The sequence below is a fragment of the Microcaecilia unicolor genome, chromosome 14 (assembly GCF_901765095.1).
Source record: "Microcaecilia unicolor chromosome 14, aMicUni1.1, whole genome shotgun sequence".
In the NCBI taxonomy this organism is placed as follows: Eukaryota; Metazoa; Chordata; class Amphibia; order Gymnophiona; family Siphonopidae; genus Microcaecilia; species Microcaecilia unicolor.
In genome coordinates, this window is record NC_044044.1 from 10429415 (window position 1) to 10442434 (window position 13020).

At 46.3% G+C, this 13020-nt stretch overlaps 1 protein-coding gene across 1 annotated transcript in view; it reads right to left on the minus strand.

Moving 5' to 3' along the window:
• FBXO24 (F-box protein 24) overlaps positions 1–13020 on the minus strand; it is a 53306-nt gene that overhangs the window by 40129 nt on the left and 157 nt on the right. The window contains exons 2-4 of the mRNA XM_030188132.1: positions 10897–11007; positions 7967–8150; positions 3843–4081 (exon numbers count right to left, since the gene is read on the minus strand). Of these exons, the coding sequence (XP_030043992.1) occupies positions 3843–4081; positions 7967–8150; positions 10897–11007 (534 nt within the window). The remainder of the gene's footprint in view (positions 1–3842; positions 4082–7966; positions 8151–10896; positions 11008–13020) is intronic.

Consider the following 13020-nt stretch of genomic DNA (forward strand, 5'->3'; position numbering starts at 1 on the left):
GTTTTCATGACAGTAGATGCAGAGTTCCAGTTGTTAAATATATTTCAGTTACTTTTCTTGACTCTCCTGCGTGGTTCCTGTGTGTGATCTGGAGGGAACCTGAAGTGAATAGTGCACACCCAGTCTCCCGAACCCCGAGATCGGTTCACGGAGTATTACTCCTGAGCTTAACCCGCCTAGGTGAGAGGAGCGGGTTACACAAACATGGGGCCCTATCTACTAAAGTGTGCTAGCATTTTTAGCGCATGCTAAAAATTAGTGAGCGCTAACCGTGTAGACACCCATAGGAATATTATGAGCATCTGCATAGCTAAAAACAATAGTGTGGCTTAGTAAACAGGGCCCATGGTTTAATGGGACAGAGTCAACATGGATTCAGCCAAGGGAAGTCCTGCCTCACCAATCTGCTAAATTATTTTGAAGGTGTGAATAAAGATGTGGATGAAGGTGAGCTGCTTGATGTACTGTATCTAGCTTTTCAGAAAGCTTTTGACAAAGTCCCTCATGACAGACTCTTGAGAAAATTAAAAGTCATGGTTTAGGAGGCAGTGTTCTGTTGTGGATTGGAAAGAAAGGCTAAAGGATTTAGGGCTCTTCAGCTTGGAGAAGAAATGGCTGAGGGAAGATATGATTTAGGTGTATAAAATCCTGAATGTTGTGGAACGAGTAAACCTGAATCAACTGTTTACTCTTTCAAAAAGAATAAAGACTAGGGGACACTCCATGAAGTTATACAGTGACACATTTAAAACAAATAAGAGAAAATATTTTTCACACAGTGTATAGTTAGGTCTTAGAAGAGGTTGTATATATTTGATAAGCCTCTGTACTGACACTGCTGTTTGATCCATGGATTATGAGGTGACTTATTAGGTTTCAGTAAAGACTTTTCTGGTTCAGAGCATATCTAACCATATGGTCTTCATTTATTGGAAGACTTTGAGTATGTGAAATATAGCCTTTCTGGCCTCCTGGGGAAATGTCCAGTCCTAGCCTACACCCAAATAAATAACTATTGGGCCCGATATTCAGCTGGTAGTGACCAGTGTTTTGCTGACCACCACTGGCGTTAAAACCAGATATTCAATGGTGGGCCATGTCTGGGCTTCAGATCTGAACATCCGGTTATGAGGAGCCATCTAACACATAGCTGATTAAGTCCAATATTCAGCACTTAACTGGCTATCGATTACCACATAAAGATAGGACTGACTTTTATACAATTCTATTTATGCAGTTAATCTGGCCAATTAAGTACGAACTCTGTCCCCAAAACATCCAGCTTGCAGTTCGACATCAGCAACACTAACCAGTTAACTAGCCAGAAGCCATTTCTGGTTGGTTAAATCGCTTTGAATATTGACCCCGTTGTGTACATGGCCAGCTCTCGTGTTCTGGAGCACACACTAGGCAACTGCCTAGGTGAAGTCTAAAACCCAGCCAGGGCTACAGAAATTAGAAGGTACAAACAAATTTCACTTTCCATATCATCCTCCTAGACTAGTCCCGACAAGTGGAACATACCAAAGTTTTATGAATTCCGAGTTGGACGAAGACCAAGCCTTTATACACTTTGCTCTTCCTCAGTGATGACACGCTGATCCTGAGCTTCCCCGCTGCAACAGACGAACAAGGAATTAGCAATGGTCAAGCAGGCATACTGCCTACATCTCCATGCACCACTGCCATGGGACATGCAGAGGCGGTGCCTTATCTGTTGTGGGGGGAGGCCCAAAATTGCTGATAACCTCAAAAGGAAGGAGAAATGCAATTCCAAAGACACTGCCTCACTTGCCTGCTCATCACCAACTGGAGGAACTTGAGCTACCTGCAAAACCAAAGGCAACGAGACCAGGCATGCGTACATTACTTAGTCTGTCATGTTGCCCAGGGATGGCACCCTAAGAGAGTGGACTCTGAACCCCGAGAACTTCTAGACTACGCCAACTGAAACCCAGAAGACTATCTAAGGAAACCTAAGGATTGCAACCTCACCAAGCATGGAGGTGAACTTGCCAGTGTTACTCGTGGCCACCTGTGGCTCCACTCAGCCAGATATGAGGCAGGAGTAGAGCTATACGAAATTCAGGGAAGCCTCCAGAGAACACCTAGAAGGTTCTCTAACACTGTACCATTCTAAGGCCTGAGCAAACTTTCAAGGAGTCGAGCCCTGAAGAGGTACCAGACCCTGGGGTGCCTCCTAGCTTCAGGACCAGTTGAAAACCAAAATTGACTAGTACCAGCTTCTTTTTTTTTATTGGTAGCTTCTGCAGTTGTGTCAGGTTTTGAACTGTGAACCTTACTCTGAAAAATCACCAGTTTTCCCCTAAGTATGGTCTATGTCCACCATAGCCAGAAACTGTCTCGAGACCTATGCATTCCCCATAGTCTACATACTAACTACTGGAGTCTCTCACACTTTTTTTTCACAAAAATCAGTGCCTTGTCCCTACAATAATGCAACCTAAGGGGCCTAACCAGATCCAGTGCCAGCCATGAGTCTCCAGCATTATCCTAGGGAGAAGCTGAATGCTATCTCAGTGTAAATGCTAGCAGTCTAAAATGTAACATACTATGGCTGTGAATTGAGCCCACTACTAAGGCATTCTACGTGAGAACCATGTGAACAGTAGCCTAAATTGGCCACGGTTCCTACCAGTGGGAGAACAGTACCAACAACAGCCTTATGGTCCTCATGCCTGACAACTCACAACTCGCACCCCCACCACTCCTGCAACGGACACAGGCATCCTCACTCTAACTTGCTGCAGCTCTAAGCCTCTGAAATCAATCTCATGAGATCCCTGACACATGGTCAGCAAAGGAGTCGGTGGCATTGGTGAACCACTTGCCCTTGTTGATCCCCGAAGCAAGTCACACCAAGCAGAACGAGCCATGCCATCTCAAAGATTCACCTCCATCACTGCAGAACAAGCCCAGGAAGTACCCAGGAGTCACCTGTTCCATGCTTAATGAATTCCAGTGTGTTTTAAAATAGAAGAAAAGCATAAGTGCTACAGTCTTTTAAAAATTTATTTTTATTTTCTCTCTTGGAAGCAGCTCCAACCAGTGGAATGTGGGAAGCTGGGGGAAGACAAACGTACTCTCACTGTGGAGGCTCCATGGCACCTGCACCAGTCAGCCATGCATAAGAGGCCTTAGGCCAAGGCTCAGGACTATAGAAGGGAGAGGACCCCCTCCAGGCTTGACCAGAGAAAGGGACTGACCCCAGAAGGCTATACCAGCCAGCACTAAACCTCTGGCATCCAGTCCATGGCCTGAGCCCTGTGGAGTCAGTTCCGTCTTGAAATCCTGCTACATCATTCCAACCAGCAATATCTGCTGAATGCAGAGAAACGCTGGCAAGGTGCAGGGCTGTATCACACATTCTACTGATGATGACATCACTGAATTGTCAGTATGCTATGCCTCCATTTGCTGGTTGGAGGGCATAACCCACTTATTTATTTATTTAATAAATATTTATATCCTGCACCATCTCCAAATCTGGACTTGTCTGGGCTGGTCTAGCAGGATGATAAGGAAATTACCATTTTAAACAAGGACAGGTTGAATATTTCTACTGTCTGTGTGCTTTTTAAGACCAACCGAGATTGGTCATCAGGGATGGGCTGAGACTGCTCTGGTTTTACCCCAATATATCTCTGGACTTGTCATTCCAGGATGCCTAAGCAGCGACAATTCCAGCGATACGCTGGGGGTACAACCAGAAATGGATCAGCCTGTCCCTAATGATCCCCAGTTATATAGTTTGCCCTAGGAATGCCATGCCATATAGGGTAGATTTCTGTAACAGGAGACATGTAATGAAGGTTACTCACATCCTTCACATTCTTGCAGAGGGTAACACAGCGGCATGCCCGCTTCCACTGAATCTGCCCCAGTGTGGAGGAGACCAGGGCGTTCTTCAAGAAGAAGAGGGTGCCTGTGTAGTCCAGGATGAACAGATGATCCTTAGTGGCCAGGAATTTCTGGTAACCGTGGGAGAGGTGAGGAGTCACTGTTTTGCTGAGGATTCGTCGCCTGCCTCCGAAGGTTTGAAAGTACAAGCCTTTGGTGTCTGTTCCCAAAAATAAGCAGAGAAATTGAGCATTAATGCATTCCTTAGAGTAACCAGATGACTTGGTTCTATGCCACCTTGCACAGGTTGATCTAGTCTTAATTTTAGCCCATTGCATTCCTGGAGATGTAGTCTCTGCTTTTAACTTGGAAGGCAGACTTACAAGTCCCTATATACAGGGGGGAGGGAGGGGGGAGGTAGGAAGGTGGAACTAGACTAGATTATCCTAGAGGACATGGCATCAACAAGTGACCCACATCCCTAATCCTATACAGGTGCCTTGTAGAGTGAATAGACTGAACCATCTGTTGTAGCTTTAATGCACATATATGGCCAGATTCAGAAAATGGTGCTCAAAAATCGGCACTGTGCACTATTCTATAAAGGGTATTCCAAGCTGAGTGCTGATTCCTGCCCCCATAATTGGCCACTAGCACTTACGCCAGCTGGAACCTAATAAAAATGCCAGCACCCAACTCATGGCATTGGGACGCATGAATAGTACTATTCTATAACATTGTGCACAACGTTTTGGAATGCCCTTGACCCTTCCATGGCCGTATTCCCTTTTGGGTTGCATGTTATGAGATTTAGGCAACCAGGGTTATAGAATAGCACTTGTACACAAATCCAAATTAGTACCAGTTCACGTCAATAATTGAGTGTTAGTATCCAATTATTGACTGTAATTGGGTCATTAACTAATTAAGTTGAATGTGCATCTTGGGATTGCACCCAAATTTGGGTGTCCAACTTTGAGCGAACTTTATAGAATCTGGGGGGGGGGGGGGGGGGGGGTAGAGAGCGATTCTATAACAGGGTCCCTAAAATTAGGCATCTGGAAGGCACCTGATAGGAACCTATTCTAAAAAGGAATGTAGGCACTTACTTTTCTTTATACAATACAGCCTAACTGGGTATATACGTGCTTATCACCTAGGAGCAAACCAGCCATAGAGAAGATGTGTTAGTACCTAATTGCTGCAGATATACAAGTAACTTACAGTATTCTATATGATGCATGCATTATAGCCCCTCCCAAGCTCTAGCCATGTGTACATCCCTCTTGCCAATACGTGCTGTATAAGTTAAGTGGGTATGTACTGAATAGCACTTAGGTGGAATTTTGGCATTTACAAACATAGATAGGTAAATGTTGTTATTCTGAAAATGTATGTGTGTAAGGGGTACATAAATGTTAGCGCCTACGTTACAGAATTGCTCCCATAGCGATCAAAGAGAAGATTTTGGAGGAAGTTAGAGTGGAATCTGAAGAGGGAGGAAGTCTGTTTCTTATCTCTGAGCTACACTGGATGGCAAGTGGTGCAGCACAATCTGTTCTGTAAAGGTGAATATGATACTGCATTATTATCTTAAGTGGAGAGTATCCCTATGTCAGGAAAGTAAACCTTCTGGTTTGGACTTCAGTGGAAGAAAACCTTGGGTGGGAATTGAGATCAGAATTAAGCAGAGAGTTTTGAAGAGTTATTAATGGAGTTAGAGCAAAGGAGATCAGCTAACCCAACTGATTCTTCAGGATACCATCAAGGTACCAAGCTGTTGGAGACGAGTGAGGCGAAAGATACTCATTTAGTGCTCTGGCTGAGGAATCAAGGAGAGAAGGGAGGAGCAGAGATCATGCATTGAAAAAAAAAATTATAATAAGGTATCTTTGGAAGTCAAGAACCCGGCTCTGGACCAGAAGGAACCCTATATTCCAGGAGAGTAGTGAGGAGATCCCAGGAAGATGTGCAGAGAAGGATCAGAAACCCGTTTTCATTATGCAACTATGCATTAAGGATGCAACAGGAGAAAATGGACTATTTGCAAATTTATTTCTGTTAAAGAGCTTCTACAGTAATAATGTTTACTTGGAACACCAGTCCTGTGTAGTGAGTGTTTGTGACGTAATTATAAGTCTTACACTTTGGAGTTTAAAGGTCAATACTTCCCCCACTGGAGAGCCCCCACCACACCTCAAGATTTAATGTAGCACTGAATAATGCCCCCTGGGCAGAAAAGTGCCTCAAGACAGGGCCAGGTTAGCTTTTTCTGCACCAGGACAGATATTCAGAATTGAAAGCCTCCCCTCCTCCTCCTCAATGTTGTGAGACCAAACCTTGCAGCTCATATCATAAGATTTGACCCCAAGGCAGCAGAGGATGAAACCAAACATGCCCCCTGTTTCTGACCTGTAGGGATGTATGTACCCTAGGAGGAAAACTGAGTGTGAGTAATCCTTGGTGGGTGCCTATTCGGCATAGGAGGATAGGGAGGGTGGAGGCATGAGGGAAGGAAGGAATGAGGGAATTAGAGGAAAGGATGTTGCCTAATGCCCCTTGCCGCATGACACTGGGAGCAGCTGCTCCATTCATCACCTCGTAGTCCTGGACCAGCCTGAAGGTGGGGCTCATTTTCAAAGCATGTAGACTTACAAAGTTCCATAGGTTACTATCAGGCTTTTTTGCGAAAGAGAAGGACGCCCATCTTTCGACACAAATCGGAAGATGGGCGTCTTTCTTACAGCGTCGTCCAAATCAGTATAATCAAAAGCCGATTTTGGACATCTCCAACTGCTTTCCATCGCAGGGACGGCCAAAGTTCCCGGGGGCGTGTCGGAGGCGTAGCAAAGGCAGGACTTGGGCGTGCCTAACAGTTGGGCATCCTCGACCCATAATGGAAAAAACAAGGACGTCCCTGACGAACACTTGGACGACTTTACCTGGTCATGTTTTTCTTACGACCAAGCCACAAAAAGGTGCCCGAACTGACCAGATAACCACCGGAGGGAATCAGGGATGACCTCCCGTTACTCATCCAGTGGTCACTAACCCCCTCCCACCCTCAAAAATCATCTTTCAAAATATTTTGTGCCAGCCTCAGATGTCATACTCAGGTCCATGATAGCAGTATGCAGGTCCATGGAGCAGTGTTAGTGGGTGCAGTGCACTTCAGGCAGGCGGACCCAGCCCCATCCCCCCCTATCTGTTACATTTGTGGAGGAAACAGCGAGCCCTCCAAAACCCACTGTACCCCCATCTAGGTGCCCCCTTCACCCATAAGGGCTATGGTAGTGGTATACAGTTGGGGGTAGTGGGGTTTGGGGGGCTCAGCACACAAGGTAAGGGAGCTATGTACCTGGGAGCAATTTCTGAAGTCCACTTGTTGTTTTTTTTTTGAGAGAGCTTTGGATTTTATTCACTTCCACTTAGGTCTTGAGATTCTGTTTCCCCAGTGACATTTTCCCCCAGTGTTTAAAGAGCCAGTGTCTTTTTGCATAGTGACTCTAGGGCTATCCTCATTCCTCTTAGAGAGAGGTACAGTACCACTAAACATCTATCAAATGGTTTGGGGCAGGGGTGTGCTGGTAAATTTTTAACAACAGGCTCTTTCTCCGGACGTAGCCAGCTCTGCAGTTGGAAGGGCTAGGGGTGGCCGGGGTGGGGGGGAACAACACTTGCCTCTCTCTCCTCCCTCCCTTTGAGCGGGCACGCTAGGCATACCTTTGCTGGCAGCCAATAAATGGACTGCCACCACTCCCAACGTCTTGCTCTGAGCAGCATGCTGAAACTTCTCACACATGCTGGAGAAGTCCCAGCCTGCTGCTCAGAGCTGGAAACAAGGAGCGGGAGCAGCAGCAGTCTATTTACTTGGCTGGCAGGGCTCAGCATCCCCACCAGCAAAGTAAAAGAGAATTCAGCAGGGGGCCCAAGCCCACATTTTGGAAGCCAGTTGTTAAAGTAGCCATGGAGGGCCCTACTTTAACAACCAGCTCCCAAAATTCTTAAAAACTTAACAACCGGCTCTTGCGAGCCTGTGAGAGCCTGCTCCAGCACACCACTGGTTTGGGGTATGCTTGATCCACCTCATGTCACTAGCACTCACGATTCAAGACAGCCGCTCTCTTCCAGGACCTCACCCCACTCCCCTCCTCCTTCAGACGGGGTGTCATCCTCTTACAAATCCTTCTCCAGATGGCCTCACTGTCACAGACCTCGTGAAAGTAACGACAGCTCTCACCCAGCGTCACCACGTCCCGCACAGGTAGATATGAGATGATGTGATCTAGCTAAAGAGAAAGTGAATACTGCAAAATCATATACTCTACCACAATCACTTACACTCATGATAAGGTATTAAAACCAGCCACGTTTCATGCCACCACTGATGGAATTCACATTAAAGCAAATACAATTCCACTTTTTTGGGTGGTCAGTAAACTGGCGTTAAATATGCCTATCATCACATACCTGGGATCTTCCCACTTTGTAACCTTACTCCACCCTGCTGAGTTCCCTTAGATTAACAAGGAAGAAAGAGGCAAGGCTCAGATCTACCTACTACAGAGCAGGTGGCCCATTCACGTTCACCTCAGGCCTACCCAGCAGCAGCATGCCAGTCATGTAGCTGGCGAGGATCCCCAAGCCCCACCAGCTGAAGACTCAGCAGTCTGCTGATCCTTCCCTCCCCAGTCAGCGACAATGTTCCGAGCTGCCAATGCCTGCACTTTGCGCATGCTCAGTTCTCTTTCGTTAATTCGTAGGCATATCTACGTACAAATGATTTGTGCACACTTTAAATTTTTAGATGCCATTACGAACTGAATGTATGCTCATGAATGCGCATTCCTAAAAAAGCCCTTCTGGAGATTTAAAAGCACTAACCCCCCTCATTCCATAACCGGTTGCCTAAAGTTAAGTGCCATTGCATACTAAGGGGCCCTTTTACTAAGGCGCCGAAAAATGGCCTGCGCTGGTGTAAGCGCGTGTATTGGATGCGTGCAGATCCATTTTTCAGTGCGTCTGCAAAAAAGATCTTTTTGGGGGGCCAAAAATGGACGTGCAGCAAAATAAAAATCAGCGCACGTCCATTTTGGGTCTGAGACCTTACCGCCATCCACTGACTTAGCGGTAGGGTGAGGGGAACAGGGGGGGGGGGGAGGGAGGGGGATGAGGGGAGAGGGAGGGGCGGGGGGAGAGAGAGGGGGATGAGGGGGAATGCACCACCTGTACAAAAAACATTTTCAGCACCTCCAATCATTTTGAAAAGTTGGCTCCTATGGTTAGCATCAAACATGTCACCAGCTATTTTGGGATGCAATAAACCCAACTGTCCTCAATAATTACTTTCTCTTTGATATTGTTTGGATTCCAAAACTAGTTCCAATCCAGTTCCAACCAACATGACAAAGTTTAAAGACTTTTCAATTGTAATCCTTTAACACTTTTTATCACATTTTGCAGTGCACGGACACATCCATCAACATGCGGCATGTTTCGCAAATCGCTGCCTCAGGGTGTGCACCAATGCAGTATGTGCAAGCCTTTGAGTACAAGCTTTGGCGGACCACACCCTGAGGCAGCGATCGTTGTTGGTTGGAAATGAATTGGAACTAGTTTTGGAATCCAAAGAATAACAAAGAGAAAGTAATTATTGAGGACGGCTAGGTTTATTGCATTGCTATTTTGTTACCCTTGCTGATGCTTTTGGACCATTTAAACTGATTTTACCAGCTATTTTGGGGGCATTCTGGGGGCAGAGTCAGCACTTGGCCAGTTAAGTGCTGATATTCAGCACTTAACTGACCAAGATAACCACATTAATAGGACCACATAAAAGTCAGTCCTATCTTTATGCAGTTTTAAGTGCTGAATATTGCATTTAACTGGTTATTTTTTCGATGGATCCATATACCCAGAAAGTCAATGCTGGTGCCCAGACATGGCTCCAGCACTGAATTTCTGGGGATAATGTTGGAGGTGGTCAGCACGACACTGATTGCCACCAGCTGAATATTGGACCCATTTTTTTTTAATTTGCATTGCATATTATAATATTACTTAACTGGTAAAAAAGGCCCATTTCGGTATAAAATGAAACGGGTGCTAGCAAGGTTATCCCTCTCTCCCTCCCTCGCTCGCTCTCTCCCTCCCTCGCTCGCTCTCTCCCTCCCTCGCTCTCTCCCTCTGTCCCCTCCAAGTCCCACAGCCCCCTTTCTCCCTTTCCGATTTCCAAGCCCTCCCTCCCCTCTGTCCCTCCCCCGAGTTCCAGTCCACCCTCCTCTCTGTCTCACAGTCTCACAGACACGTCCTTGCGATGCCTCCACCTGCGGCCCTCCCCTCCCCGACACTGGCCCCGCCCATCCCCCTACGTGCACGTCGCCCCCCCTCCAAAATCGCCAACCCCCTCTGCTACCCTCCCCTTCCCCCTCTTACCGGGGTCCCAGCGGCAGCAGTGAAGAGCCTCACGAGTCTGCTGCTTTCCCTTCTCTTCGCTCTCAGCTCTGACTCTGTTCCCGCCCTTGCGGAAACAGGAAATGAAGGTGGGAACAGAGTCAGAGCTGAGAGCGAAGAGAAGGGAAGGCAGCAGACTCACGAGGCTCTTCACTGCTGCCGCCGGGACCCCGGTAAGAGGGGGGGGGAGAGGAGGGTAGCAGAGGGGGGTTGGCGATTTTGGAGGGTGGGCGACGTGCACGTAGGGACGACTCTGCCCACTCCCGCTGTTCTTCAACGCGCGTCTCTCACTGGGATCGTAACCCCCTGCTGACGTCAGGCAAGCAGGGTTCTACTGCTGGCCAGTGACATCAGCAGGTGGTTACGATCCCAGGTAGACACTTTAGAACGTTCACATAGCAAATTATTATATTAGATAATGACTCTCCCGAGAAGGGAAATATTTCATGAAACCCTGGTACTTTTTGCAATCTTTAAGTGAAGGCGTGTCCAAAGTATTGAAAATATATCTGACCGTTACAGTAGGAAATGTAACATAGAAAGACTCCAGCTCAGGAGGTTTTCTATATTTTCTTTACTCACCAGTTCAGGAGGAAAGGACTGGATGGACACTGAGCTACTGACTGGAAGACTGACTTTGCCCTTCTTTCCCCCGATGGTCTCAGTTTGGGATGATGGCCGCTTTCTCTTTACCTGCCGGGGAGGTGCGGAGGGAAAAACAAGAGATTCAAAATGCTTATGAAATGGAGCAAACTGATTGTCAGTCTTCAGATGAGGTGCAAAGGAAGTCTATATCTTTTACACATTTATTTACTTTGTTACAACTTCATGGTTCCAATAAAGCAAAGACCAGGGGGGGAAAAAAGCAAATGGGGAGAGGGGAGGAGGAGAGAAAGCAGGGACGGAAAACAGAGAGAGAAGGAAGAAGGGATGCTGTGTCGATTCTTACATAAATCTTCCTTCTTTCTCTTCCTTTTTTTCCTCTCTCCCACCTCACCTCTCTACCCCTGCTTGCTTTTTGCCCAATTAGACGCTGACATCTAATAAAAGTTGAGCACCTAAATTTCTTTAGGTACCTATTTTCACCTGAAATTAAGTGCCTATTATTTTCAAAATTTAGGTGCCCAAATTCAGTGAAAATAGGTGTCTAACTTAAGGCGTATAAAAGGTCTTGGATTTGATATACTGTCTTTCTGTGGTACAACTAGAGTGGTTTACATTTATTATATAGTAAGTGACAGCAGATAAAGACCTGAATGGTCCATCCATTGTGCCCAACAGTCACATTCGTTATCAATTCAAGATTAAATCAACAATGAATGTGATGTGATATATAATTGATCGTGGTCTTTCTTTGGTGTTTCTGGGACATAGATCATAGAAGTCCACCCAGCTCTGTTCTTATGTTCCAACTACTGGATTTGCTGTCAAAGCCCACTCCAGCCTATCCAAATCCGTCTTGTTATTTGTGGGACAAAGACCATAAAAGTCTGTCTGGCACTGGTGAAGCTCTCTCCAGCCCATCCTAAACCGGATTGCTATCTGCGGGACTGTGGCTGTACAAGCCAGCCCAGCACTGTCCTTAATTGATGCAGCCAGAGTTCCTATGTAAGGGAAAGGGAAATGGGACTTGATATACTGCCTTTCTGTGGTATTTTGCAACTACGTTCAAAGCGGTTTACATGTATACAGGTACTTATTTTGTACCTGGGGCAATGGAGGGTTAAGTGACTTGCCCAGAGTCACAAGGAGCTGCAGTGGGAATCGAACTCAGTTCCCCAGGATCAAAGTCCACTGCACTAACTACTAGGCTACTCCTCCACTAGCAGCTTTCCATGTAGAAGCCTGCCCTTGCGGATCAGCAATGCGGCCGCGCAGGCTTCTGTTTCTGTGAGTCTGACGTCCTGCACGTACGTGCAGGACGTCAGACTCACAGAAACAGAAGCCTGCGCGGCCGCGTTGCTGATCTGCAAGGGCAGGCTTCTACATGGAATGTTGCTAGTGGAATAGCAACATTAACATTCCATATAGAATCTCAAATAGTAGCAACATTCCATGTAGAATCTCAAATAGGGAATGGGAACTGGGACTTGATATACTGCCTTTCTGAGGTTTTTTGCAACTACGTTCAAAGCGGTTTACATATATACAGGTACTTATTTTGTACCTGGGGCAATGGAGGGTTAAGTGACTTGCCCATAGTCACAAGGTGCTGCAGTGGGAATTGAACCCAGTGAGGCCCCACTGTATTCAGTTTTGGAGGCCGTATCTTGCTAAAGATGTAAGAAGACTTGAAACGGTCCAGAGGAAAGTGACAAAAAATATATAGGGCTTGCACCAAAAGACATATGAAGAGAGACTGAAAGACTGTACAGGCACATCAACACCTCCTTTCTTCTGCAGGTTACACCTCTCTCTATACAGCCTAGCAACCTTCTGGCTATGGCCTGTCTGTGCATACCAGCCTCTCACCGCCTAACACATACTTCTCCCTTGGATTTCTACTCCATAAGTGCATCACTTTGCACTTCTTTACATTGAATTTTAATTGCCAAACATTAGACCATTCTTTTAACTTCTGCAGATCCTTTTTCATGTTTTCCACTCTCCCTCTAGGGTGTCCACTCTGTTCCAAATCTTGCTATCATCCGCAAAAAGGCAAACCTTACTTTCTAACCCTTCAGCAATGTCACTCACAAATATAAT